The sequence below is a fragment of the Mizuhopecten yessoensis genome, unplaced genomic scaffold, assembly GCF_002113885.1.
Source record: "Mizuhopecten yessoensis strain PY_sf001 unplaced genomic scaffold, ASM211388v2 scaffold8713, whole genome shotgun sequence".
Taxonomy (NCBI): domain Eukaryota; kingdom Metazoa; phylum Mollusca; class Bivalvia; order Pectinida; family Pectinidae; genus Mizuhopecten; species Mizuhopecten yessoensis.
This window is the reverse complement of record NW_018407684.1, coordinates 410,447-434,196: the sequence shown is the minus strand read 5'-3', so window position 1 is coordinate 434,196 and position 23,750 is coordinate 410,447. Positions and strand designations below refer to the sequence as shown.

Sequence of the window (23,750 nt, the reverse complement as noted above, 5' to 3'; positions counted from 1 at the left end):
TTTTAGCGTTAATCAGGACTCCGTCGTGAAAAAAGTGTACTTTTGGAATAATTAGATCACTGTAGCATATACATGTAGTGTATGGTTTTGGAATCATTCGCAAATTTTAATTTAATTCGCGAATAAAGTATGAGGTGCCAGCTCCTGAAATAAAGTATACGCGAAATATAAGTGATTTACGGTACATGCAATATGAAGTTTGATGACTATTTACTATACATGCCATATAGGATATCACTGACTTCTCTGCTTCAGCTGAGCTACATATCTTATCGTTTACCAATCTTACGACAATTATGGCCACCTGCTACCAAACTAATTAACGGGATGATTTTAATTTTGCGATTGTGAACTTTCATTTACTCAGTAGTAACATACTAGCCTCTCTTACCTTTCATATTCTGAAAATCTTTCGTATGATTGGAACACTATTTAAACACAGACGGAGAGTGATGGGCAGAATTATTTGTTTGTGTGCGTGATTCTTTTCAAAATAACTCCAACGAGACAGCTATCCACCTGTCTGTATACGGTTGAGGTGTAGCGTGTATTGAATGATTCTGGGTAGCTTGTGTCACGTACTCTACTTTCAACACAAAATATTGTTTCTTAATGATATTTTTATTCCATTGTATTATTTTAAATGTTAATCAAATTGATAAGAATTTTCGAAGATAGTATATTGCTCCCTTTCGGATATTTAAGATCTCTAGAAATGCCGTCCACCTGTCACCTGGTTATTGCCATCAACTACGGACATTGCCGAGGGAGTTAGTGTGCAACTCCGGAAAATAGCGAGGGAGTAGTTTGTTTTAGTTTTTGGACAAACACACAACTGATATTGGATCCTCGACAGTAAAGTGAGGGCAAATAGTGGGGACGTTCAGTTATTGAACCCTGTTCTATTTCGCAAATTTTAGTTACGGTAATTTTAACTTTCTGTCGTCTGTAGTTATGATTACTTCTATTATCATTTCTGTCTCTTGTATAAGTAGGGTCTGCTTAATGTCACAAAAATACAAAAGTCTTTATGCCTGTCATCAATAGGAAACCATTCAATAATGGAACATATAACGGTTAGGCTTTCTGCAATTAGATAAGTTCGAGCAATAGCATTTCATTGTTTATTTGTAACTATTTGCAGTTCGGTCCATTTTATTTCTTGGATGTGCTTTGCATGCATCTCGCATTATAAAATTGAAAAAAAACACCTTTGAATTTCTAACGGTTGTAAAATGAAATAATGGAATAATTTAATCTGTTTTTAAAATCAATTTAGTAGTGATTGTTTTACATATAGCACAGTTTGACCGACCATTTTTAATTAAGTGCGTTTCGCTCTTTTCAAAGAATAAAATGCGTAAGATTAATTTTCCGCGACACGTTTCAGAACAACTGCGCCGAATCGGACTTCGAGCTTCCTTTTCCGTATTGGGTTGATGCCGGCTAGCAAGGTACGTTTTGTAGACAATTTCTTGTCCATTCCTTATCGATTAGCTTGTTTAATATTATCATTACTCGAGTAGAGTTACTTTATGACATCATTTATCAAAAAGAATTCTGTCTTTGATCCCGTAAAATTCGTAATATACACTTTATTGAGAATATCAATAGCATTCAACAGGTTTGCATACGTGGCTAAACCTATGGACTTGTATCATGTCCATGGACCAAACATTTGGAATTATAGACAAAATCCGGGTAGGCAAATGGCGTAAAACTTTCACTTGGTGTAAATGTATGAAGCATATTGAGTATTGAAAAGAAAACACATAATCAACTTGAAAAATTATGTTGCAGTATGCTGAACATGCTTTACACCAATGGACATATAGGGCCGCATTCATGAATGAATTTTGAAGTTGAACGAATATGTTTTACTTGCAAAGTTAGATAGGTTATAATGCTGTAACATTTAATGACAAAACTGAACTATTTTCAAACAAAATAAATACGTTTTTCTCTCGTGTTTCAGATGAAGATTTGGTTGGCAGCGCTTGCTGCTTTGTGTATGGTCTTGAGTTGTAATGGTGACAATGCGAGACTGTTGGCATCTAAGAACATATTGAATCAGTATTTGGTTGAAGGCAGGGATCTCACAGTACAATACAGCATTTATAATACTGGTGGAAGGTAAGCAAATATACATTGCAGAAAAGGAGATTTCTACATATTTTGATTAAAAAGTGTAATGATAAAATTAGTTTTTGTCAAAGAACATTGAGGAAATAAACTTAAACAGGTTAGGCACAACAGCGCATATGGGAAATAATGCTGCATAAGTATACAGCCGAAACGGCTGTAAAGGAAAAGATGTTCCCCGAACACTGTTACCAGTTCGTTTTAAAATATCCTAGCGTGCCCTAACCAACTACAGTTACTGTTTACAGTAACATTTTGAATGAAGAATAAAGTGAAATTAAAAAACATAGTTCTTTTAAACATTATGAACAAAAAAGGTTTCAACATAATCCAATGAATAATACAACAAGGTAATGCATATAATTTTTCACAAAAATATGTAAATTCAGTTGTCTAAGTTTTTGTGAAAAAAGATTTAACTGTATCGCCTCCGTTGCCAAGCTCACAGAAAAAATTCATGCTCACCTGCCTCATTTAATTTGCACTTGATGATCCCATTGACTACACACTTGAGAACAAAATCAGTGATCTGATTTGTCATTTTAACAAAAACTTAAACATTGTAATTGTAATTCATTGTGTTATCTATTGGATTTTGTTGAAAGAACAATGCCCTTTTTTACTCGAGTATTGAAATGAACTTTGTGTGTATTCATTTCGTTTTATTCCTCATTTCAGTAATAAATTTGTTACTCAAAACAATAACTGTTACCCAAATGCAGGTCCAAGGATTATTACAATTTACCCATATGTGTTGTTGTGCCGAACCTGTTTGAAGTTCATTAACATCTCAAAGAAGAACTGCCAAGTTAGAGGATACTTGATTCAAATCCTTTAAATATATTTTATTAGATATGAAGAATGAGATCGTGTTGAAGCCCTGTATTACAAGGATTACAAATGTAATAGGTACAATCATACGTGTGTCTTACATTCCTCTACTTTTTATTAAACATATATCAGCTTACTAGTCACTGGCAAGTCAAAATTTCCAATATGATGATCCATATTTTTCCTGTGACAAAATTATCCATAACATACAATTTCCTTGGGCAAATTTGTGAACAATGTAATATAACATTGGTAGTTTGCCATAGGGGATTTTATTAACCCTGGTTTACTTTTTGAACACAGAAAAAGTACAATCAAATATATCCTGAGGCCGTTGTCTTATATATAACCTATGTAATTTTTTCAGTGCTGCCTTGGATGTCAACCTGAAGGATGAAGGGTTCCCCGAGACTGATTTTGAGGTTGTCCGAGGAAACCTCAATGTTCGCTGGGAGAGAATTGCTCCGTATCCTTTAACATTTTTTGAAATTTTATTGAATATGTATAAATGGAAATAGTTAAAAATATATAAAGTTTAATTTTAATGTTTCGCATATCTGAACATGGGTCTCTGGTTATTGAAAGCCCTGAAAAGATTATAGGATGTTCCAAGAATTAATAATGTAATTGTTTGAGGTTACTATTCAGATGTCATCTACTGTTTCTTTCCCTTTTTCTACACCTCTCTTTGGTATGGATTATCTATAATTCATTATGCTCAAAATTGGAAAGGCCCATAATATTTGAGAATTTTTTTTTAGCTTATAACAGCTAACGCAATAATTTGCTAAAACAGCGGTGTGTAGATCCTAATCTAACATTTAAATAGAGCGTACAGATATCCCTTTTGTTAATGACGGAAATTTTAGCTATATCTATCCTTATTCATCCATCTTTCAATTCAATAATTTTGGCTTGCTTCTGATTTACCTTTGCATCAGGTATATTCATGCCTCTCTAATGTACCATGTGACTGCCAAATCACATGGACTCCTTTCTTTGTCCTGGAAACGTACAGCTTGGAAATGACATATTGCTGGGATTGTACATATTTGTCCAAAATTGCACCCAATAGGAGTTCATAATGTTATTTTAGACATTCCTCTACCTGGCTTATAGCATCACTTGAACTGAAAATTTTAAAACAGTAATTTTTCCTTAACTGGAGCCTAGTGGCACCAATGTGACACACTCTGTCATCCTTAGGCCTCTTCAGTACGGCTATTTCAACTTCACCTCTGGGGAGGTCAGCTACAAGGACTCGGAGGATGCCACCGAGTCTGTGGTAGGTATTCTGATACATGATACCAGTAAAAAAGGTGAAGCAGTGCTTCCTTTGCAAACAATTCACAATGAAAGATATGTTAACATAGAATTGGTAGAGACAGGAAAGGAAAATTCTATCTGGTACATTGTATTTGTAAATATATAGGTACATGTATTAAGAAATAATTAAATTCACACCGATACATTGTATATAGAATGTTAGTAGGAATCATTTTTAACCAGTTTTATACTTTAAACCATGAAGTGATGTTGAAAAAATCATGATGAGCTAAATTTTTGAAATCCATTTTATTTACAGTCCGGATATACCAGTGCACCTGGAGAGGGTGGTATTGTTAACAGCAAAGAATATGACAGACGCTTCTCTCCTCATGTTGTAAGTTTCGTTGTATGAATATATGCATTCTATATAAGTCAATATTTGTGCTAACATCTAAAAATATCATACTCTTGATTAATTGTAATGATTTACATTACTGGTGTAGTGAATTTGGTGTAGTGAATTTGTACTTGGTCAAACACTAATTACCTGAGAGCCTAGTGGATTAAGCATATGTTTAGAATGTGTTGAACCCTAGCTTCAAATCCCAGTTTGGACTTTAGTATTCAAGACTCATGCCTTAGCAACATTTATGAATATGCAATGTGCATGTCTTCAGAGGCAGAGATTTTGTAAAATGTATGGGTAAATGTAGAAAGGTCCATTCAAAAAGCACCTGTTGAGTTTAGGAGATGTGTAGGTTCTGAGCTAATTGATAGTTGTACTACATGCTGCAGAATTATTAACCAAAATTGTTTTATGTTTCAGCTGGACTGGTGCGTATTTGCCGTGATGACGCTCCCTTCTCTAGTCATTCCATTCCTCCTCTTTTACAGAAGTAAAAGTCGGTACGATCAGCCCAAGACGAAGAAAAATTAAAATATTTGCAGCATATTTTCATTTGTTTTATAATAAAATTTAACAAAATTTTAAAAGATTGTTTCTTTTTTCCCCACAAAGATGACAATTTTCATAAAGGACACGGCCTTACCTACCTGTTACCTTTTTGATTTAGAACATTTAGTAAAAAGATGAAATATATAATTATAACAGACAATTCTCCCCTCAAGTTGAATATTTTGCTGCAACATTTTTTATGCATTCTACACAAATTTTGTATATTGGTAAACATTAAAAGAAGTATACATGATGTTGCATAGGGAGGGATAAAAGTAATACATTAATACACTTGAGTAGTGAAATTGTCTTGATCACTGGGGCCATCTTTAATGTGAATTGACCTAAAGAATCGCATCATTTTCAAGACAATAAGATAATGTACAAGTGTTACGCTTTGGTAAAAGCATTTTAGAATATTTTTTAGAAACGTTTTGGCCAGAGGCAACAGTGGCTATTTTGTGTTTCATACCAGACTGAACAAGAGATCCCAAAGGGATTTTGGCGCCCACCATTGTACCATCTTCATTAGTTCTTTGTCAGTTCAATCTTTTCTCTTCTTTCCTCTAATCTGTTTGATCGAGTCATGTTAACAGTAAATGCACCTTTAGGTAACTTTTGATCTAAACTTAATACTGATGTGTATGAAAGCCAACCTTCAAAGTGAGTTTGTCATTTCACATATTTACTAGTACAGTACTTAATGTGAAAGAAATAGAATCAATCATTGCAATATGATAAAGATCTGTTTAGTTCTTCCTCAAGTCTTTTTGTTTTTATGATCAGTCTCAAAAAATATAACATGCACAACAAGGGATCAAGGGGTACTTCCCGAGAAATAGCAATATCAAAATCCAAGATGGCTGCCTGTCGGCCATGTTGTTTATCCGATCAGTCTCAAAAGTTACACTGCACAGCTAGGGACCAAGGGTAACCTACATATAAAATTTGAGAAAGATCTCTCTGGTACTTCCTGAGAAATAGTGATAACAAACTTTCACTATCAAAATCCAAGATGGCTGTCTATCGGCCATGTTGTTTATCCGATCAGTCTTAAAAGTTGCCCTGCACAGCTAAGGACCAAGGGAAGCCTAAATATAATATTTGTGAAAGATCCCTCTGGTACTTCCCGGGAAATGGCGATAACAAACTTTCACCATCAAAATCCAAGATGACTGCCTGTCGTCCATGTTGTTTATCTGATCATCCGATCAGTCTCAAATGTTGCCCTACAGATAAGGACCAAGGGGAACCTACATATAAAATTTGAGAAAGATCCCTCTGGTACTTATTGCGACGGACGGACCACGGACGCAGGGTGATTTGAATAGCCCACCATCAGATGATGGGGGGCTAAAAATACACATGTACTTTTTCAAGGTAAATCGTGATATGATGATTGACATGAAGTCCAATAAGATTCGCTCAGTGGAACAATAAAGATTATCTCGGTCCCACTAATCTACCCAAGGTGATATGTCCTTATTCATATGAGATTTTAATCCCTGTTGATGATCGACCTTTATTCCCATCACACCACGATGTAAGCTCCCCAGATATTTGAATTAGTTAGCTAAAATGGTGAGCATCTGAATTGGGGTTCAATGGGTTAAAATTGTATTTTTGTTGATCAAATTACATGCTTAAAACTCACAAGTTAATATGAAATGTACGTATGTTGTAATGATTTGGAGATACATGGGATTAATATAGGTTTGTGCATTGTCAAAAAGACAGTTGTGGTATACTTGAGTTAGAGGAAAGGTTACAGATAAATATCCAATTTCATGAATGTATGAATTTTGAAACTAGCTCTTGTGGAGTAATAAGCAAGCGACAATCTTTGTTACCTGTGGTATATCTGCATTCATGAGGAAATACAGTTAACAGGAAAGTAGACATTTGAGCTTTGATATTGATCTTGACTTTTGAAGAAAGCACCAGAAAATAGTAGATGACAGCACCTGAAACTAGTACATCTAACTGTCTTTTGGTGATGTAGATGTGTGAAGTTTCATTATCTGCAGTAAACAGAATTTTCAGCACAAGTGATGTATAGACATTGGTAACACTGAAAGTTACATGTAGAGGCATATAAAGAACCAACACTTAATAAATTTTTCAATATTTAATTTCTATGTAGATTTTCCATGACTAACTACCACTTTATAGTGGCACTGGTGTACAATGATTAAAACATGTTCCGTCCTTCCATTCTTTTCTATTTTTTTGAAAATACATTAATATAGCTACACAATTTCTTGTTGTAGTTGAGATAATTTCATGAGCGTTAAAATTGTTTCCATTGCCGGCATTGGTGATTTCAACCGATGTGCATTTTGTACGATATTGCAGACCTTGGTTATGTTATACATGTATCACTCCTTTCTTTATCTATAGGTAATAATTAACTTATAAGAAATATTTAACATGAACAATATAATTATACACGAGGGTAAATAAAATAACAAGGAATAATTTAAAATGCATTTCAGTCTATAATTTAAAAAAAAAGCAATTCATTAACTGTATTTTATTGATTTATCTAGTTTTTTCCCACTGTATTCAGTTTGTGGTGAAATAACTATAATGTGAAATATGGACCACACAAATTTTTGCTTTTCTGATAGAGTTAGTTGAGACTCGTGACTTTGAAGTGCTAATTTAAATGCTACCAATTAGAGCCTGGAAAAAAGCAAATTTTGGTCTGGCGATTTTAAACATTTGTCTTTGATGGGCATAGAAAAAATGGACAATTCTAGGTCTGTTATTAAAGTCCTTACAGGGAAAAAATACACTTCTGAATGGAGATCTATGGGTACTGGTGTTCAAAGATCAGATCAAACATGAATACAAAAACTGAAAAAGTACTCATAAAAGTTAAAAGTATTTATCCATGTATAGTAAGTCATATGTATCCAATCGAATTTTGAATATGTAAAAATATAAGAGACCTTGATGATTCCTCTCATATAAAGGAAAGTGTTAATGTTATCAAATGTCATAACGATGATTTCTAAGTCAGAGGTCAAACTAAATGTAAGCAAAATACATAAAACAGATGAGTTCTGACAGACATGTTAAATGTTAATGCAGGCCTTGAAAGTCTATGTCAAGAAATCGTTAAAAAGCTACTTCGGATCACCGAGTTAATTCCTATTTCATTAATTAATGAACCATACTGTTTCAACCATCTAGAACATGATAAATGAAAACGTCCTAGGTAGGAACATTTGACCATCAATTCTAATTATAAATAAAATCATAAATAAGTAAAGAAATGTGAAGCAGATCCCTTTGGTTAGGTTAAGAAGTTTACAGGCAACATTAAGAATGCATTTACTTCGGTTACTTGTAAATTTTCTATGACTTTGTGCAACAGTTTAATAAATTAGTATTACTAGACAGTCTTTCCACTGGTGACAATTTCAGAATTTACTCGCTGTAAAAGCAACAACTGTAATGTAGGAACTGGACAGATCAGGCCTGGATGGGCCAAGTCATGATTCAGATATATCACATTTAAAATCTATGCATATAATGAACATGCCCAGACAGGTATAAACATGTAAACATACTTTGAGTGTCATCTAAGATAGTCTGGGTATCTTATACAGAGGAAGCATTAGAAATTAACATGCAGTCACTCCATCATATAATTTTAGATTGTCACATCACTATTGTCAAAACGCCCATGTTTATGACACTTAGTCAAGGAATTGTGCCTTCATGTTTTCATTTTTTTCATGAATAGCATTGTATCATACTTAACAAGAGGCCCAGAGGGCCTGTATCGCTCACCTGTTTCTTTTGTTACATGAAACTGACATATAGGTTACTTCAGACCAAATTTGGTAACTATAACACAAGACATTTTAACATCTCTTAAACGCTTCTCAAGATATTGTTGTTTGAAATTTGAAATTGTAATTTTAAAACTTTTAACCCACATTGACCTTTGACTCCAGCTAGCACTTAAAGTTGACATTTGACCTCATTACTGTAACAAAGAAAAAGATTTGCACTGCTGTTCTAAATAACATACCCAAGTATCATGACTCTAGACTAAATGCTTCTTAGGATATCATTGTTTGAAGTTTTATTTTACATTTTTGACTCCTGTTACCTTGAAAGTAGGTCAAGGTCATTTTAAAGTGGAAACTTTATAGCACTCTATGCCTGGTACCTACTGGCCAAATATTATGACCCTGGGCCTTATGGAACTTGAGAAGAAGATTGTTAAAGCTTTTAACCAATGTTGACTTTTGACCCCCAACTAGCACTTTAAGTTGACCTTAAACCTCATTACTGTGAATAAGAAAAATATTCGCACTGCTGGTCTTCATAACATACTCAAGTGTCATGACTCTAGTCCAAATGGTTCTTAGGATATTGTTGTTTGAAGTTTTTAACATAGTTGAGACCTGTGACCTTGAAACTAGGTCAAGATCATTTTAATGAGGAAACTTTATAGCACTCCATCCCATGTACCTACTGGCCAAATATCATGACCCTGGGCCTTATGAAACTTGAGAAGAAGATTGTTAAAGCTTTTAACCAATGTTGACTTTTGACCCCCAAATAGCACTTTAAGTTGACCTTAAACCTCATTACTGTAATTAAGAAAAAAAGATTTGCACTGCTGGTCTTCATAACATTACTAAGTATCATGACTCTAGTCCAAATGGTTCTTAGGATATTGCTGTTTGAATTTTTGAACATTACTGGCCAAATATCATGACCCTAGGTCCTCCAGTTCTTCAGAAGAAGTTGTTTAAAAGAAAAAGTTGGCGGACGCCGCAGTACGGCATAAGCTCACATGGCCCTTTGGGCCAGATGAGCTAAAAACAATCTAATGTATAAATCAGATAACAAAATTAATCAAAATATTGAAATGTTAAAAGGAAAATACATTTTTAGTTTACTGGCCAGTAATATCAAATAAAGCAAATGTCTTTCTTGTTTCATGTTAGCTGGTTACAAAATTTGCTAAAGGGGTCTGACTAATAGTTACAAAGTATTTCTATTAAAAGAGAAATTCTTTCTATTTCCAGTCTGCAGTCACGACTGAGCAGTTTGAGCCGTTTGTTTTAACTGCGTTGAAATCGGACAAGCCAGTTTCAGTTTTAGAATTGCACAAAACAAATTGAGCAGAGTCAGTCTTTTTAAAAGATTGTTGTCTTTGTATAGTATATGCTATGACAGTTATTACACACGTACTACAATTTTACAATTATGATTTTGTTACATCTACGTAAGTATTTCATGATTACCCTAAACAAATATGGACTTGTACAAGCATAATATAATTTTTAATTAACTCTTGGAGAAACCAAACAATTAGGGGCAAGCCACACTGTGAAGACGAGAGATGGGTCAGAGTAGCACAAGCCTGAACCATAATACCTTGACAACAGACAACAGGGGAGCAGCTGAATTACTGGCTACGTGCGTTATGATGAATTATTTGAGCAATGTGTCTTGTATAGCAGGGTATTTAAATGCTTTTACTGTACACAAACATTACATCCCCAAAATACAAGCTTATTAACTTTTCTTAGAAACATTCCACATCTTTAGTAAATGAAATAATGAAAGGCAAACATTACAAAAGAGGCCATCTCAATTGTTCTCTTTCCAATAAAAAATGGAAATTTGTGAATTCATTTGTTGCCAATTGCACAGGGACAATTGATTGATTAAAAATGTCAGCCCGTTGGTGACGTAATGCTTGATGATTTGTATCTATACTGACACAAACATTTCAATAATGCTTTCATATCGTAATGCAACTGCAACACTAAAATGCAACATATTGTCTTTTCTGACCCCAAAGTATTCTGATATCCTATCATATCAATTTCTAATTAAAAACTGTTGTATAAAACCTGTGTATTCAAACATTCTGTCTAATCCACACAACTGGTTGAATCACACAGGGTGTAAGGTAAGAAAAGTTTCACTGTCAAATATTGTTACAACACAAACACAAATAATGTCTATTAGGAATCTCCTAGAATGCTAGCTTTAGTTTGTTTCAGTTTTTGAAGCCAGGCAGTAAGATTTTCACTGTCCAGTGAACCCCCACTGATTGGCATGCTGAATGAAGGGTGCACAGAAGTCTTTGACACAGCTGGAGATTTTGATGGAGTTCCTCCTTCTAGTTGGAACCCTCCTTTAAGTGGAACAAAGGAATCGTCTAAATCATCCACTAATTCTATTTCTTGTCCTTCAAGTGACAGAATATCATCCTCCACACTTGTATTATCATCAATACCAAAAGACCACTGTCTAGTGGAAGGTGAGTTTACCTGAGCTAGCCAGGGACTGGTCTGTAGGTGGAGTGAGTTATCTGCCACTGGTCTGTGAGGGGTGAGAGATATCAGGATATCACTGTCCTCTCCTGTGGTGTCAGTGCGTGGAAAACTGGGCTTGGCATGTACTTTGTCACCCAAACTGCCAGTTTGTACACTGTCCAGACTTGTAATTCCAGGGATGAGGTCAAGCTTGGGTGATCTCCCTTGGTTGTCAAACAGGTCTTGCACTCCATCTGTGATGTCATCCATGGACATGTTTGGGAGTTGGATGTCCTCAAGTTGTTCCCCATCCATCCCTTCTAGACTGTTAAACATAGGGTAGGCCCCATCTCCTCCACCTCCCAAGTCAATCCTAGTTCCTGTAAAGACATAAAACTAACATCAACATGTTACTTAAACAAAGAGCATCAAATGGTTGTTTGTTGGAAACAAAATGTGTACCTACTGAACATTGCAAGATTATTCCATTATACAATTTATGTACTTTTTCAGCCTAGAACTAGTATTAGCACAGGATGCTCCCATTTACTAGAGTGCAGCTAGGCTTCTTTAGTGACTACCTCTGTGCCTGGTCTGTTGTCCTGACCTTAATCTTACCTGTATCAGTGTCCCTTGTGAAGGAGAGGTTGGTCTGTTGTCCTGACCAGTATTTTACCTGTATCAGTGTCCCTTGTGAGGGAGAGGTTGGTCTGTTTTCCTGACCAGTATCTTACCTGTTTCAGTGTCCCTTGTGAGGGAGAGGTTGGTCTGTTTTCCTGACCAGTATCTTACCTGTTTCAGTGTCCCTTGTGAGGGAGAGGTTGGTCTGTTTTCCCGACCAGTATTTTACCTGTATCAGTGTCCCTTGTGAGGGAGAGGTTGGTCTGTTTTCCTGACCAGTATATTACCTGTTTCAGTGTCCCTTATGAGGGAGAGGTTGGTCTGTTTTGCTGACCAGTATTTTACCTGTAGCAGTGTCCCTTGTGAGGGAGATGTTGGTCTGTTTTCCCGACCAGTATTTTTCCTGTATCAGTGTCCCTTGTGAGGGCGAGGTTGGTCTGTTTTCCCGACCATTATTTTACCTGTATCAGTGTCCTTTGTGAGGGAGAGGTTAGTCTGTTTTCCTGACCAGTATCTTACCTGTTTCAGTGTCCCTTATGAGGGAGAGGTTGGTCTGTTTTCCTGACCAGTATTTTACCTGTATCAGTCTCGCTTGTGAGGGAGAGGTTGGTCTGTTTTCCTGACCAGAATCTTACCTGTATCAGTGTCCCTTGTGAGGGAGAGGTTGGTCTGTTTTCTGACCAGTATTTTACCTGTATCAGTCTCCCTTGTGAGGGAGAAGTTGGTCTGTTGTCCTGACCAGTATTTTACCTGTATCAGTGTCCCTTGTGAGGGAGAGGTTGGTATGTTGTCCTGACCAGAATCTTACCTGTATCAGTCTCCCTTGTGAAGGAGAGGTTGGTATGTTGTCCTGACCAGAATTTTACCTGATCAGTGTCCCTTGTGAGGGAGAGGTTGGTCTGTTTTCCCGACCAGAATCTTACCTGATCAGTGTCCCTTGTGAGGGAGAGGTTGGTCTATTGTCCTGACCAGAATCTTACCTGTATCAGTGTCCCTTGTGAGGGAGAGGTTGGTCTGTTTTCCCGACCAGAATTTTACCTGATCAGTGTCCCTTGTGAGGGAGAGGTTGGTCTGTTATCCTGACCAGAATCTTACCTGTATCAGTGTTCCTTGTGAGGGAGAGGTTGGTCTGTTTTCCCGACCAGAAACTTACCTGATCAGTGTCCCTTGTGAGGGAGAAGTTGGTCTGTTGTCCTGACCAGTATTTTACCTGTATCAGTGTCCCTTGTGAAGGAGGGGTTGGTCTGTTTTCCTGACCAGAATCTTACCTGTATCAGTGTCCCTTGTGAGGGAGAGGTTGGTCTGTTGTCCTGACCAGTATTTTACCTGTATCAGTCTCCCTTGTGAGGGAGAGGTTGGTCTGTTGTCCTGACCAGGATTTTACCTGTATCAGTGTCCCTTGAGAGGGAGAGGTTGGTCTGTTGTCCTGACCAGAATTTTACCTGTATCAGTGTCCCTTGTGAAGGAGAGGTTGATCTTTTTTCCTGATTTTGACCGTGGTGTTTCTTTATCTTGCATTGCCTCCTTCCACATGTCCCTGACCTCCTTAGACAGCGGACTGGCCATCATCACAGGCTCTGGCTCCGGCTCCGGCTGGTCAGCCTCCGGTAATAAGTCACACACTGTTGTAAAACACATACAGCAACCAACATCAAGGGAAATTTGCACTTAATTACATTTAACTCTTGTGAATAATAACATAATCTTTATCTGTAAAATCTGAATTTATAGCCTTCCATCAATTCAAATCTGATCTTTTCATTTATGTGTTTTTTTATTTTCCTCAATTATCCTATCAACTGAAGTTATACAGAAATTGAAAGGACCAGTATATAAACAGATCAGTAAGGTTCTGCATGAGTGTGAATGCAGTCAGGTAGATATCACTAAAATCCCTGGTGGTCAAAGTAAATTGAGAAACAAATCAAAAACATAGAGCTCACACTCTTAGCAATTCTTCAACACACATGTGAGTTTGAATGCAAATGGTTTGCAGACAAATGCATAATTAAAGAGATGAATATAAGATTTATATCTTGAAATGGGGCACTAATAAACTGACAACAACCTTATAATCTAGCCGATATGGTCTCAAATGTTGAAAAATAGCATCCTTTGAGGTACTCCCATAACATGAGAGGCCGCTGGTCGGCCTTTTTTCAATCAGATATGATTTTGCTGACTGCGACCTCTCATTTCCGAAGCACTAATTCTTTGATGCAGTTTCCGCCCGAAATCCGGGCGGAACAAAATCGGCTTGAAAAACTCACTTAAGTGGTTAACAGTTCATGACAACGATGTCTACTCACGGTTTATATAATATAGATCTCATATGTATGTCACAGACACAAATATATAGTATATTACGGAATAGAACACTCAAAATACATGTCCATGTCGTTGTAGCACATCTCTGACCTACATTTAAAACATGGCTTCTGGATTAATACAAAATAGCAGGGGGGATTTCAAACGGAACGAAATGATACGGAGTTTGTTTGTATTCCGCTTGTGAAACATTACATGTAATCCATTTTTGCATTTACCGGAAAAATCATGGCAAATGCTGTCTGCTTCGCTTCGAATGAGGAAAAGCTCATTATTTATGTCTTTGACATGCATTTTTTCTCATATAATCATGGATTTATGGAAAGGAATATTTCTTGGACCCTTTTGACCATTTAAATGTATGTAAACACGATATACACTTTCTTAATCCGAACTTTGAAAATGTGATCGTCAGCATCGGGAAAATCAGCTATGGGCAGTTAGAGGTTACGCGGCGCCTGTCAAAAGTTTTTCGCCGTGTAAAACCTCTAACATTGTTGGAGTACCTTTGAGGTAACATTGATCAGTGAGCAGCTGTAAATATCAGTTATCATATTTGTGTTCATGAGAAGCAGAAAAATACCTTAATAAATTATCTTAACCCTTTCACCACTGTAGACCATAATGGACTCATCCAGATCAATGAAGGGTCGAGTCTACTAAAGTTACCTAGGATTGAAAGGGTTAAGACCATATAGAGACCAATATTGCAAACGTAAGTTATGTAATACAGAAGTTTGACATTACTGACCTTCCATGAGTGATTTCACTAAAGCCCTAGCAGATGTCGGACAGGAATCGTCGGACTGATTCAGATCATCTGCCTGTGGAGACCCCAGGTCTAGTCTGTAGGGGGATCCATGTCCATTACTGATGGGAAGTGAGTGGTCAGAATAATACTGAGGTACAGGTAGTCCAGATTGCACAGACCCTTTGTCACTCCTGTCTGATGGTAGAAACTCAGGCTGCTCCAGCTCAAACGAAGAATCGTGAAGGTTTTGAAGGGTGTGTCTTGAACTATCCAGCTCAACAGATTTATCTAGATGATCACCAGTCAAAGATCGTAATTTAGAGGTGTTTAGTCTCCCAGAGTGGCCGGAGTGGCCAGAGTGAAGACTAACATTAGGTGACTGGTCACTTCCTTCCAGTAAACCTGAAGGGCGAGACAGGTTGGAGCTGATGGAGTGGACACTTTCCCGTGTGAAAGACTGATGGGAATGGTGTGACCCTTCTGACCTTGGCGAGTTGTTAGAGTCCTGTGATCTCGCTGAACTTAACGAATGATGTAAGGAACCTTTTCCAGTTAAGCTTTCCAACAGTGAATGATGTGATGCCTGTGACCTTGGAGACTCATGAAATGACCTTGAATGATGTGCAGTCAGTGATTTTAGAGAGTTGTTCGACCTTGAGTCATATAACGTTGAAGAGTTGTGTGATTTTGATTGCTGGGAGCCATATGACCGTGAAGAATCATTTGAACCCGATAGTTGGACTGTCTCCGAGTTGTGTAACTCGGACAGTACGGACTCATGCGAAAGGTTTGCTTCCCTGGGAGTTTGATATAACATAGATTGTGGGGACTGTTCTACTCCTGATGGTGGCATACCCTCAAACTCTCCTGTCTTAATGATACCCATAAAGTCTTCTGGAAAAAAGATACATGTTAATTATAATTGGAACTAAATTGGTATATAACAGAGATTAGCTATCAAATGAACTTTAATTTTTTTTTTATCAACAATGTCCTAAATTAACAAAACAAAAACAAACAATGTGATTTTTCAAAGAATAAAAAGACTGATTTTTTTTAACATCATCATCTTGCTGGTAATTCAAAGACTTCTGGCAAAGTGTTGGAACAAAATAATCTGTTAAATTGCTATTAAGTTTTATGATTGAGGCAATAATGAAGCATGTTAGTAGAATATATCTTACCCTCGTCCAACTGATCTTGAAAGTTGGTAGACATCATCCTGTTTACAATGACATCACTTGGGGAAAGATCTTCTATAGCTGCTGACCTCTGAACCTGGGTGGGTGGTGTCCTGGGGGAGGGGTGTTTGGGGGAAGTATTATCAATGGTAGGGCTGCCCCCAGTACAGCTAGTGATCCCAGTCAGAGTGCGGTCTCCACTGCTGAGGGACTGCTCCCGAGAGGAAGATGTAGCACTTCGGTAAGAGGAGTTCAAGTTCTCACCACCTGCTAACAGACATGTGAAACAGTTTCTGAAGTGGTTATACAGAAATTAGAAAAACAATAGAAAAGAAAGTCACACAGATGTCAGCCTTGACAGTATTTTTATTCAATATGTACTGAAGTTTGAAAGCAATCAGACTATCCAAACTTATCTATAATTTAGAAAAGATATAAACTCTAGCATTTTCTTAAATTTTTAGGATTTGATTTTAGTAAACCAAAGATTAATTTGACTTCAACCCCGCAAATAAATATGATTAACATACATGTAATAATTGAAAGCAAAGGGCTACTAGAACCCGAGTTGGCTTTTCACAATTTTTGTTTCTTTTTCTATTTTAAGTATTAAACAGAGCAGGGCTCATACAATGAAACAACATATTATGTTGCTATACCTGTGCGTGTTGGAAGGGCAGCTGTGTAGGATTTACTGTGACTATTAGTGGGGGTAGACTGTAGCTGTTCAGCAGGGTTCCTTGTCTTGGCCTTCTTATTCTGCAACTTATTGACCTTTCTGGGTACCTTGGTAACTGGAGCCCTACAAAAAAAATCATCAGCAAAACCTGTAGGCTATTGTTTTTAAAATGTCACTCAAACATGTTGTAATTTACATAACCATATGTCCATCAAAGATAGCATTTACAACAGCTTGGATGTGTTCCATGCTTTTTCTAAATTCAAATGATACATTTATTAGAAACAGTCAGTATTCAATTACATACTTCTTTTTAGCATCTGAGGAACTGATGTTGAGTTGAGGGGCATACTCAGGCGTGCCTTGGAACAGCTTTCCCTGCCCTCTACGCACAGTCTTTAAGACACCTTCAGCCAACTTATTGGCAGCTTCAGGGGTAGTTTCTGCAGCAAAAAGACCAGTATACACATAGTAAAAGGAGCTATAATTTTCACAAGAAATTGTATCTATAATTGTAACTATAAATGTTGTTCAGCAAGTGTTGGATGGCACCAATCTTTTAAAGTCTGTATTCTCATTGCCGTTATATGGATTGTGTGGCAACAAAATTGTGTCACTTAGTTCAAAATATGACCAGTTATACAAATTGCTCACTATATCTGCTCTCAACAAGGTATTTCTAACAACAAAATGTATTCAGAATCTATGCAAACTTGATGGGAATCTAAATGCAATTTGGCTAAAGATGAAAAATATTATTTCATTTCATTGATATTTAAGTTTCATCATAAGTTGTGAACCAGCAAACATTTGTACATTGTATATGTTAAAACATCACCTGATTTTTCATAGTATTTAATAAGACACAAAAGGACAAACCATTTTGGGGTGTCCGGCGTAAAGCAGATTGCACATGCATGTCTCCAGACCCAGTCTGTCCCGGGGTAAAGGACAACGAGGGTGACGGCTCCAACAGTCCGAGGCCCAGTGACTGTTAAAATAAAACCCAAATGTATAAAATATCAAAGATATTTGATTTAAAAAAATAATAAGAATAGCCAAGATATCAACAACTTAACCCTTTCACCCCTAGGTAACTTTAGTAGACTCTACCATAGCTTTATCTGGATGAGTCCATTGTAGTCCACAGTGGTGAAAGGGTTAAAGGTAGTCATTATTAGGTTGTTCAAATTATGAAAAATGATATAAATGTATTTGCAACACAAAAGAATGATTTAAATAAATAACAAGAGATCTCAAAGGGATCTTTACACCCACCAAAAGAGGTCCCATGAATAAACCACAGAAAAGATAATTTGCCTATGTTGTTATCAACGGACTTGTCTTATTGACATCCATATTGTTCTAACGAAATGTAGACTTTGATCTCTTTAATAAAGACTGTGACACTTCACCTGCATTAATGGATACTTGGGTCAATCTCAAAGATACTGCTTCATAATGTTGTCACAGCAGAACATTAAGAAGATATCAATGTGATGTTTATAACTGACCTCTGACCATGGCACATTGACCATACACAAACTGGCCACTTGGCATCAATTGCAACAATGTTTTAATAAGTTTGATAACAAACTTTGACTCTGAAATATAAGACAGCCCTCTGAAACTTATTTGAGATGTCCATGCAACATGATCTCGATGGGTCAAAGATATTAACATGGCTCAAAGTTGTGACACATCCTTTGGGCAACGTGCTGCAAAGTATGATCAAGATGCAGCCAAAAGGTACAGAATTAAGATAGTACAAAACATTGTGAACGTACCGATGCACACTGAAAACATCCTGGCATATCAAAAGTAAGAGAAATTTGATCAAGAATTAACTCATTGGGGTTGATTCTAATCCACCTACTGTAGACCTTGTGCTGCGTGGAGTACTGTTTTGGACAGTGTGACTATCCAGACTTTCCCGGAGTTGCTCCACAGATTCTTTCAGTTTGGGCAGGTTGTTGGTCAGTTCCTTTTTAAGAGTCCGGGTGTTGGTCAGGTAGGCATGGTTACTGTGGACCTGTTTGGTGACAGATCCTAGGTCCTTTGTAAAGTCGGGTACACCTACTGCAAACACACATATCACACAGGGTAAGATACATACTTGATGTATTAAGGGAATCTGAATTTGACAAACATAACAAGACAATGTGTTATCTTTACCAACATATACTTGAGACACCTAAACATTTTGCATATGATAAAAAATAAACTAAAAATGCTTTCCACAATTCTCAAAACAAACGCTTAAATCGAACAACTTATTTTATCAGTTTTATCATTGCTTGGAAAAGTGTGTGCTGAAATTGTAAAGAGTCTGGTACATGTATAACCCTTCTTTGTTTGTATGATATATCCAGCATCAGTCTTATCAGATATATTTTTCATACTGTGAAGTAGTCTTTCTTTGTACATGATTTATCCAGTAACAGTACACTGGTTTTATTGTTAAGTCATACTTTGGTGTAATCCTTCTCTATACAAAACAAATCTTGTAATATTCTAGTCTTACCTTGGTGTAATCTTTCAATGTACAGATGGAGACAAAGGTTCCAAAGTTGTAGCAGACTAACAAGGTTCAGCTTGCCTCCATGAAAGGTGTTGTCTACATGTCGCTGTAACAGTTGCCAACTTGATTAATCTCTAGCAACAAGTATTTCTATAGTTGCTTTTAGTAATCAGTGAAAATACACAAAGACTTTTAATACTCTAAAATTTGGAATACGCTTTTATGATGATACTTAATTACTGAAGTTTGCACTTGTAGGAGGAAAGATAACAATTTATGTTTTAAACCCATCTGTTACTTACCAAGGTAATAGTATTATGACAATGTTAAAAGAAGGTTATGAAACATATATGAATCATTCACAAGAACCCTTTTTTACTCCAAGAAACATTCGTGGCAGGGCATAAAATAAACCAGAAAAGTTTGAATGACTCCCAGGTTTTCTGTGACCTGTCAGATCTCCGTGTGAGCTAACTGGAATGGTTAAGGCTCAATGTTTTTTGTATTGACTTACCCTCCGGATTTCCTGCTCACACTCTCGGAGGAGGAGGTCAGGTATCTTAATGTTGATGTCGGCAGCATCTATTTTGTGCTGACTCATGGTACGGTCCACGATGGATTCTATAACCTGTCTTTCAGCAGCCTCACGATCACAGAAATCATTCACTTGCTTCCACATATCTCGTACCTGGAAGACAATTGTATTTATTGTATATAAAAACAGGAAGTTTAAAACAAGTTCATTTTTTATCCTAAAGAGCCTTATAAACGCAACATGGACATAAATCTAGATTACATGATCACTCTATACTGAAATTGATTAACTGTATATCACTTTTCAACAACGGTCAAATAAAGTTAATAACTTGGTTCTCGGGCCAATTTTATTCAAAAGAGATGCGTCAGGGCGGTATTTTTCTCTCTCCATTTTACATGGCAAAAACAAGACGAGGGCGATTCTTTTTTTAATGTGTTGTTTGTAAAACGTTCATTGTGGGCATTACTTGTCTTTTTATAGTTGTGTAGAGACCCGTCATAGAGCAAGCCTCCGAAAATCCCCCCACGATGTTCCAGACGAGAATGACGAACCCCCCCATTCCTTATTTGTACCGAAATGAGCGCCATTTGTACACAAGACTAATACGTCATAATCATTTTTACGCTTGCCTGTATCTCAATCCTTATCTTTATTCAAACGTTTTCGGGACTTGGGTGACTAACGAGTAAAAACAACTCGGGACCAATTTTCCGGATTTTTTTAAAGACAGAGGCTGGCGCATTCTCATTTTTGTTTCTTATTACTTTCACGAAAAAATCGGCAATGCGGTGCCCTAAAAGGAAATGCGCACGGGCCTGAGAACCAAGTAACAATTTGTTTTGGCCTAAGGTTAAAAAAAATGCCATATGCGCATGTCAATAATGTCAAAATGCAACCAATAACACCTTTCATCAGTTAGACAAGTATATAAGACCATAAATCTTTAAATAAACTAGTATTATGTCAGTGTGACATTACAGCCGCTCACCACTTCAAATTCAATTGCTTCAGTAACACGTTGAGCATCAATATCTACTATAATACCTCAGATATGTGTTCTGTATTCTGCTAATTGAAAATCAGGCAATCGGTGAATGGATAATAAAGAATAGGTGCATTTTTTGCTTGTGAAATGAAGGATAATTAACAGTAGTGGGAAAACATGCATGGAGAAAAGAGACATTGTACTCCTTTTATTTTTATTTATTTTTTATTCATATTAGTGAAAATTATTAATATTTGTAGCGACTATATTTACCGTCATTGAATATACAAAATCTCACAAATGTTCTTGGAATATATTTGAATTATATTTCCCAATGCGACTTTACCAACGTAAGAGTTATTTCCCTTACACCCAATTGGATACTATTTTGACACGGCGCGAATTCTTGTCAAACAGCAGCGGCAGTTGTGTCATGTTCTTAAATTGTTACACTTTCATAAATAAATACACCAGAAATAGCATGCTGTGTTACAAAAATGTTTGATAAGCATACACATTCACATATCATCTCGTTTCGGAGCCATTAGTCTACCGTTATCAACCTAAGCACGATATGGCATATATATGTTCCCGTTTCAAATATCAAAATAGAGGTTATACTTCATCACTCATACGGTTTATAAGTTTATATATTTACTTCTTCCTTCCACAGACAGCGCTAATGCTTGACAGTCTTCACATGTGCTTTCTCGAATCATATGTGTTTCACACGCGTAACACTCCCCAGGGCCAGACCGCAATCCGAGTTGCTAAAACCTAGTGCACGAATTTCACCACCACAACACTCGTAGAATGCACCGGAGATAAAGATTTTGTTTTCAGCAATTATTTAAAGTATGGATTATTATTTGGAGAAGAGTATCAGAAGACTTTATGTAACCCACAGGTGAGTGTCAAGAGATTCTACTTTCTATTTACGATAACGAAACTATATAGCTGAAGCATGCAATACTGAATTATGCGCACGCACCACGAACGGAAGTGGGTCCGTCATTTCGTTCTCTGGACAGAATTAATAAGCCGCTCGGCTCTCGCCAAGGGCGGTTTAAAAATAGATTTATGAGAAATCCCCACATCAAACACCAAGGAATCTGCTGTAAACCTACCTGCTGTATTCTCTGAGTGCGTTTGGTGGACTGCGGGTCTAACTCAGAGTCATAACAGTCTGATCTCCTCCTCCTCACAGGGCTGAAATGTAACATGTCAGATCTCTACAAATTCTGGCTTTGTGTTCCAATTATTTTAATGAGACAGAACAATAAGTATATACTTTGATTAGAAAGCACAATCAACAATGAATTATTGTATCAAAATATCTGCTTACAAATAACTGCTTTTTAAAAATTTCATAGGCGATTCAAAATTTGAATGTTTTTTCATTAAAACTTAATTGATATTTTTCAATTTTTGTTCATAGTTATTTGAAAGTACCTGGTAACAACACTAATAAAACTCACCTGCCTCGTACCACAGCAGCCTCTGCAGCTCGCTGTTTCACGACCCGTTCCTTGTGTTCCCCTTCTCTTAACTCTTTGGACAATTTCCGATAGTCCTTCACCAACTCACTGTAACACAACACAAGGCTCTATTACAGAAATACTAGAACAAGTAGTCACTGAATCTTTACCTAAGGCTTATTAACTGAAGCCTAAATGCCATGTAAAACAATGGTAAAATCTGTGTGGTAGCTCATCCAATCTCAGGTAGTCAGGCAAGTATCAAATGTAACCAAACACAGACTGAAGAAGTTTTCTACATCTTTAAGTATTGTTGAGATGGTCAAAATATACAAATGTTACTATTTTCAAGATCAAATCTTTGATTTGTATATGAACCAGTAAATTCTTTGTTTAAACAAGAGGCCCATGGGCCTTAACGGTCACCTGATATATTTATACAGAGAGTTGATTTTGTTTTTAACATGTACAGAAATATTATTCAAAGTGACAAAAAACAATAAAACCACCTTATTCAATATCTAGCATACAGATTTAAGACTAAAAAGTATTTGAAACTAGCACCTCTGATTCTAAACAAGGAAAATGTAGAAATTTTAGCACACTGACTCCTTTGGGCCCCACCCTACAGCCCTTGGGGGTAGGGCTGGCTCAAAATTTTCAACTGTCAACTCAAGGTTATAATTCCAATCAAGTTATTAACATGTAATATTCAAAGTATCATTTGCCATTATAAACCATAATAAATTTTGCCCCCCCCCCCTCCCCAGGGGGTAAACGTGAGACCCTAGGGTCATAAACCTTAAGACCCTTCCATCTATGAAGAGTGTTTGATTCTACCATATCTGGGTCTTTGAGAAGAAGATTTTTGAAATTTCAGTCAATTCAACCCTTTTTGGCCCCACCCATCAGCCCCGGGGGGTCAGTCAGGGCTGATATGTGCATATACCATCAAACTGCTATCCAATACTGATAATGCTAACCCAAATTGAATAACTTCCAATGGAAATTAAACAAATGTTGGTCCAAAATGTGATTTCCCTATATAAACTATAGTAAAGTTTACCCCCGCCCAAGGGGGAAACGTGATACCCAAGGGTCATGAAATTCACAATTTTGGTAAAGCACCTTAAGACCCTAACATCTTCTCTCAGTATGCAGATGATACTTCTCTG

General features: G+C 36.7%; 2 protein-coding genes across 3 annotated transcripts in view; one reads left to right on the top strand and one right to left on the bottom strand.

Annotated features, from left to right (window-relative positions):
* The first annotated feature begins 1,387 nt into the window (after positions 1 to 1,387).
* On the top strand, positions 1,388 to 5,235 carry LOC110456354 (translocon-associated protein subunit beta-like). The gene is made up of 6 exons (XM_021507036.1): positions 1,388 to 1,454; positions 1,976 to 2,133; positions 3,341 to 3,439; positions 4,147 to 4,258; positions 4,559 to 4,636; positions 5,069 to 5,235. The coding sequence occupies exons 1-6, from the start codon at positions 1,440 to 1,442 to the stop codon at positions 5,177 to 5,179; spliced, it is 573 nt and encodes a 190-aa protein (XP_021362711.1). The 5' UTR covers positions 1,388 to 1,439; the 3' UTR covers positions 5,180 to 5,235.
* Positions 5,236 to 9,975: 4,740 nt separating this feature from the next.
* The window catches only part of LOC110456361, a 25,066-nt gene continuing 11,291 nt past the window's right edge, over positions 9,976 to 23,750 (bottom strand). Inside the window, exons 7-18 of one of the 2 annotated variants that reach the window (XM_021507046.1) lie at positions 22,576 to 22,683; positions 22,225 to 22,306; positions 20,089 to 20,262; positions 19,578 to 19,680; positions 18,930 to 19,132; positions 17,933 to 18,044; positions 17,361 to 17,496; positions 17,034 to 17,176; positions 16,378 to 16,644; positions 15,194 to 16,087; positions 13,557 to 13,736; positions 9,976 to 11,873 (exon numbers count right to left, since the gene is read on the bottom strand). In XM_021507046.1, the coding sequence (XP_021362721.1) occupies positions 11,200 to 11,873; positions 13,557 to 13,736; positions 15,194 to 16,087; positions 16,378 to 16,644; positions 17,034 to 17,176; positions 17,361 to 17,496; positions 17,933 to 18,044; positions 18,930 to 19,132; positions 19,578 to 19,680; positions 20,089 to 20,262; positions 22,225 to 22,306; positions 22,576 to 22,683 (3,076 nt within the window). In that variant the 3' untranslated portion in view covers positions 9,976 to 11,199. The remainder of the gene's footprint in view (positions 11,874 to 13,556; positions 13,737 to 15,193; positions 16,088 to 16,377; positions 16,645 to 17,033; positions 17,177 to 17,360; positions 17,497 to 17,932; positions 18,045 to 18,929; positions 19,133 to 19,577; positions 19,681 to 20,088; positions 20,263 to 22,224; positions 22,307 to 22,575; positions 22,684 to 23,750) is intronic. The other variant, XM_021507047.1, reaches the window with a different exon arrangement.

What these genes read in the sequence shown, in the direction of transcription:
- LOC110456354 (XM_021507036.1), top strand. An exon ending in CGCTGGGAGAGAATTGCTCC is followed by an intron (nt 3,440 to 4,146) that starts GTATCCTTTAAC and finishes ACTGGAGCCTAG; the next exon opens with TGGCACCAATGTGACACACT. An exon ending in GACGCTTCTCTCCTCATGTT is followed by an intron (nt 4,637 to 5,068) that starts GTAAGTTTCGTT and finishes TTTATGTTTCAG; the next exon opens with CTGGACTGGTGCGTATTTGC.